General features: G+C 46.4%; 1 protein-coding gene across 1 annotated transcript; it reads left to right on the top strand.

Annotated features, from left to right (window-relative positions):
• The first annotated feature begins 206 nt into the window (after positions 1-206).
• On the top strand, positions 207-4,777 carry LOC140219990 (uncharacterized). Its single transcript, XM_072290145.1, has 5 exons — positions 207-925; positions 990-1,089; positions 2,844-3,021; positions 3,166-3,284; positions 3,362-4,777. The coding sequence occupies exons 1-5, from the start codon at positions 642-644 to the stop codon at positions 3,680-3,682; spliced, it is 1,002 nt and encodes a 333-aa protein (XP_072146246.1). The 5' UTR covers positions 207-641; the 3' UTR covers positions 3,683-4,777.
• The last annotated feature ends 616 nt before the right edge of the window (positions 4,778-5,393 follow it).

Here is a 5,393-nt window from a genome sequence, read left to right on the forward strand (position 1 = left end):
TCGACGAAGCAGGCTTTGTGCTGAAACCGTCACCGTTGCGCTCTAGCCTCGTCGCCGTTGTGACTGAAGGAGTTCGACGAAGCAGGCTTTGTGCGCAACAGCACAACGCCGACCTGATCTGCTACGGGTGGGGGAGTTGATGCGGGAACGCCGACCCAGGCTCCTTCCCACGCACCGACCAAGACGCAAGACAACGCGCTACCTGGGGCCAGATTCCACTTCGGTTCCGTCTCGGAACCGTTCCTTTTCGGAGTGACGTCAAAATGACGACAGCGAAGAACGCGAGGAGAAAGAAGGGGAAGCGAACGGCCAATCGGCGAGCGCCCGACCTCGCGGGAGCCCGGCCCACGACTGCCTGGCTTTTTCGGGGGCCGTACACTAAAGGATAGGTTGTTTTAAAAAGAAATCAAATATCACAAATAAATGGTAATACATATTATTTAATAAGAAGTCACAGTACGTGCAAGAGAGTGCAGTAAAGAACTATTTTGACGTTTCTTTTGATACATGTTTCTCTTTTCTGTCGGTAGATGGTGTCGCATACCGCGCGCGCGGTGCCATCTGGGAAATTGTGGGCTCTTTGGCGCGCGCGTTGAAGTTTCGTCTGCTCTTTGGTTCCGTTTCTGACACGAAGATTCGCAATGGCACAAGCAGCGACTCGCCGGCCTCTTGGCCCCCATGTTTCGCCGCGACAGCGTACTTTGCTTGTAGAGTTCATGGAGCAACACCCGTGGCTCGTGAAAGGGTCATCTGTTTTGACGCCAGAAGTTACGAAGGCAAGCAAAGCGCGGTTGTGGCGTGAGCTCGCAGAGATTTTAAATGCAGAGGGGCCAGCAATGAAAACAGCGGACCAGTGGCGGCAGTTCTGGAAGAAAGAAGTCTATAACTCCCGCCACGACGCAGCCGTCGTGGCCGCTGAACACAGGTGAGTGCAATGATCCAGAGTGCACGTTTGCTTTTGCGTAACAAGCGGCTCGTTTACTCCTTAGGGGTACCGGCGGCGGCCGTCTGTGCGGGCTGCGGGGCCGCATCCTCGATCTTGTCGGCCACTCAAGTGCAGTAGGCGTGTGTGACGGATTTTTCGAAGAGGTATGTTCGACATGAACTGCATATTTCCTAACAGAAGTAATTTCAAAAGTAAATGGAGGTGGTTGCAAATAATCGCGATCCTTAGACCAGTGACTACGTTTTAACTATTTGGTGAACTGATGGTATGCTTTCAGCGTTACTTTTCTCGGTCCATTTTACGACATTTGAAAAAAAAAAAACATCCATTAGTTAGTAGTAATTTTCTGTTTACTGTGAATGCACCTTTATTTTGAGTAGTAATAAACAGATATAGTCAGGTGCAACGTTCCCGATGCATTATAATTGAACACTGTATATATACAACAGCGCACATGCATTTTTGGGAGACTATTTATGCAGACCAACGTTGCAGGGCAATTATGCAGTCTAATTGATCCAGTTTCAGTTTGGCAAAAATTCAACTGCAAGCATTTTCAACATGTTGTGTCGAGTGCCCATGTTAAGAAAATATATTTTGTTCTAAACTGTAAAGGATGTTGACAAACGGCATGGACGCTGAGAGGTAATTTCGCCCCAGAATTGTGGGAGATCGCTATTTTCGGGCTTCGCCGAGAGTAAAACCAGCTGGGCGCTTTGGTAATGAGTCGGGAGGCGCTCTTTGGCGGGAGATAGCCCGCGCCGCCACCTCGGGAAATCTTAACCTGTCGCACGTGCGGTCTTGAAACGTAGGAAAGGGTGCGACGTTGGGGGTCCTTTGGCCCGGAAGCGCGGACGGAGGCGCCCTGCCTGGGACGGACCACGGGCAAAGCGTCATTAGGGCGTCAATGGGCATGCCTGGGGTACAAAGGGGCAACTTAAAGCCAGAGGGATCGGTGACCCGATGCGCGGTCTCTTGAAATGCAGGCTGGCACCGGAGACACAATCCATCTCTGCACTTAGCTTTATGGGCCCGCCGGTGCAGACGAACCATGCACAAGATGGTGAATCGGTGCGTGCGCTTCGGCAGGGGTGCCCTTCGCGGCACGCAGTGCGCGATGGTTTTAATTAAGGTGCTAGGACGGGGCGACGCAGATGTTCGTTCCCCGTAAGTGTTCTTCAAAGTGTTGGGAGACTTTCCCATACATGTCGCAGAGCAGGATGTTTTGGGATGTTATTTGTTTATTTGTCGTTTGGTGGTTCCTTTCTCTCTATCTCTCTGAACCTTCCAAGGAACGCAGAGAGAGGGTGAGAGAGAGAGTGTCCAATTAGTGAAAGCCCAGTTGACCCAATCAGGTCACTGGGGTGTCATGATTTGCCGTGAGGGGATTTGGGAGGCGCAACTGAAGGGTTAAAACCTGGCTCCCGACCTCTCGCGGGGGTTCCGCGCGCAGGAAAGGTGCTCTGCACTTTCGGCTCTGGCGAGTTAAGGCGCCGGTCCCAGTGTAACCGAAGGGTCATGACGTACGAACGGTGTTATGCACTATCGGCTATGTTGAGTTGATACGTCAGACCCACTGTAAATAGCTGTCGATGTAAATATTGCGTACATAAAGTCTTTTCTCTAAATGCAAACGTCTACGGCGTCCCATCCCTGATGGAAGAGGAGAAACGACGACAGCTGAAGAAAATTTTCTATATCAAGTAAGCTGGTTACGCCAGCTTGGAGCACTCTGTGCGACGAGAGTAGGAAGAGGTAGAAAATTTACTTAAACGTAGCCTATTTGGTTTTCATTAATTTTACACTTTGCTACAATTATATATTAGTTATTGAGGTTATTCAAGCAGACCATGGAGTCAAAGTACCGCTGCTCATTGTGGTGGCCTTGTGTGCTCAGGATAGCACCCTGCCGTCTTCTGCACAATCCCTGGATGGGCGTGCTCCAAGCCCCCAGCTTACTCCAGCAACTGCTGTGCAGCCCGCCACAGCTCCTGCTGACCAAGCCACTCCACGAGGGCGACGATATACATCACGCGTTTCTGTTGGAGATCGACCCGGTACGAGTGGCTTGTCACGTAAGTTCAGCAATGCACACGATTCGCCACCAGTGATATCAAGCTTCCCTATTGCATGCCATTCTATAAACCGCTATCTGATGATCAGATCTAGACTGCATAGGTGAAGCGCTGCAACATTGTCTTTTCTGTGGGTATTCTCAGGGACAAGCCAGCAACAGGAGTGGTGCACACCATCGCGCAGGCCAACTGCTGAAGATTTCCTGCCAGAAATTGCTGCTGGCTATAAACAGTCTTTAGACTTGGCAGCTGAAATCAAATCTGTATGTACATATTCCATTTGCTGCATGGTTGTTAGCAAGAAAGAGTAATATAACAGTCAGTGATATTCTACAAACAGGAAGTGCAGCAGCTTAAAGACGTGGTGGGTGCCGTTGCGACAACCTTTCAGCGAGAGGCAGAGACGATGCAGGGCCAATCAGCTGCCCTGCATCGCCTGGCTGCTGCTACAGAGGCACTGGCTGACTCGCAAGCACGCCAGGCTACTGCACTGGAGCGGATGGCAGCTGTTCAAGAGAACACACTGGCCAACGAATCTGCGTACCAGGCTCGTATTGTTGTTGCAGCGGAGCGGCTAGCAATTACAGGGCAGTTGATACTGCAGCAAGTGCAGTGGCTGTCCACCGTCGCCCCTATCAGCGCTGAACCTCCAGCGAAATAGCGTCATTGATATTTTATTTTATTCCACTTCTATCATTACAAGTTTTAAAGGTTCTTTTTAAATGTTACTATTGCCGTCCTACTTTATTATGCTATTCCAGACAACTGAGGTTTTGTGTGTAGACAAAGTTCTTTCAATTTTATTCATTTTGGTTTACATCTTTTTATTTTGCTATATTATCCAAACCACCTACTCCAGACAATCGTTTCATTTTGTGTGTGGCAAGAATATTTGCATTTCATTCATTTCTGTTTGCATCACTTTGTTATGTCATATTACCCAAAATAGCCTAGATTACTTTGTGTACATTTCTTGTTACTACCCTTATTTTACATTATTAATCCTGTCAGCTGTGATAGACTCTGGGCAGTGTGCAACCAATAATAACTGCAATTTGTTATTTTAGCTCACTATACCATTCTCTTTCGCAGTGTTATCCTATCTCAGCCAAATACTCTGTGATGTCGTGGCACAGTTAATCCTGTCAGCTGTGATAGTTTCTGGACAGTGTGCAACCAATAATAACTGCAATTTGTTATTTTAGCTCACTATATCATTTTCTTTTGCAGTGTTGTCCTCTCTCAGCCAAATACTCTGTGATGTTATGACACAGTTAATCCTGTCAGCTGTGATAGTTTCTGGACAGTGTGCAACCAATAATAACTGCAATTTGTTATTTTAGCTCACTATATCATTTTCTTTCGCAGTGTTATCCTATCTCAGCCAAATACTCTGTGATGTTATGACACAGTTAATCCTGTCAGCTGTGATAGTCTCTGGGCAGTGTGCAACCAATAATAACTGCAATTTGTTATTTTAGCTCACTATATCATTTTCTTTCGCAGTGTTATCCTATCTCAGCCAAATACTCTGTGATGTTATGACACAGTTAATCCTGTCAGCTGTGATAGTCTCTGGGCAGTGTGCAACCAATAATAACTGCAATTGGTTATTTTAGCTCACTATATCATTTTCTTTCGCAGTGTTATCCTATCTCAGCCAAATACTCTGTGATGTTATGACACAGTTAATCCTGTCAGCTGTGATAGGCTCTGGGCAGTGTACAACCAATAATAACTGCAATTTGTTATTTTAGCTCACTATACCATTCTCTTTCGCAGTGTTATCCTATCTCAGCCAAATACTCTGTGATGTCGTGGCACAGTTAATCCTGTCAGCTGTGATAGTTTCTGGACAGTGTGCAACCAATAATAACTGCAATTTGTTATTTTAGCTCACTATATCATTTTCCTTTGCAGTGTTGTCCTCTCTCAGCCAAATACTCTGTGATGTTATGACACAGTTAATCCTGTCAGCTGTGATAGTTTCTGGACAGTGTGCAACCAATAATAACTGCAATTTGTTATTTTAGCTCACTATATCATTTTCTTTCGCAGTGTTATCCTATCTCAGCCAAATACTCTGTGATGTTATGACACAGTTAATCCTGTCAGCTGTGATAGTCTCTGGGCAGTGTGCAACCAATAATAACTGCAATTTGTTATTTTAGCTCACTATATCATTTTCTTTCGCAGTGTTATCCTATCTCAGCCAAATACTCTGTGATGTTATGACACAGTTAATCCTGTCAGCTGTGATAGTCTCTGGGCAGTGTGCAACCAATAATAACTGCAATTGGTTATTTTAGCTCACTATATCATTTTCTTTCGCAGTGTTATCCTATCTCAGCCAAATACTCTGTGATGTTATG

This window comes from Dermacentor andersoni, chromosome 8 (assembly GCF_023375885.2).
Source record: "Dermacentor andersoni chromosome 8, qqDerAnde1_hic_scaffold, whole genome shotgun sequence".
In the NCBI taxonomy this organism is placed as follows: domain Eukaryota; kingdom Metazoa; phylum Arthropoda; class Arachnida; order Ixodida; family Ixodidae; genus Dermacentor; species Dermacentor andersoni.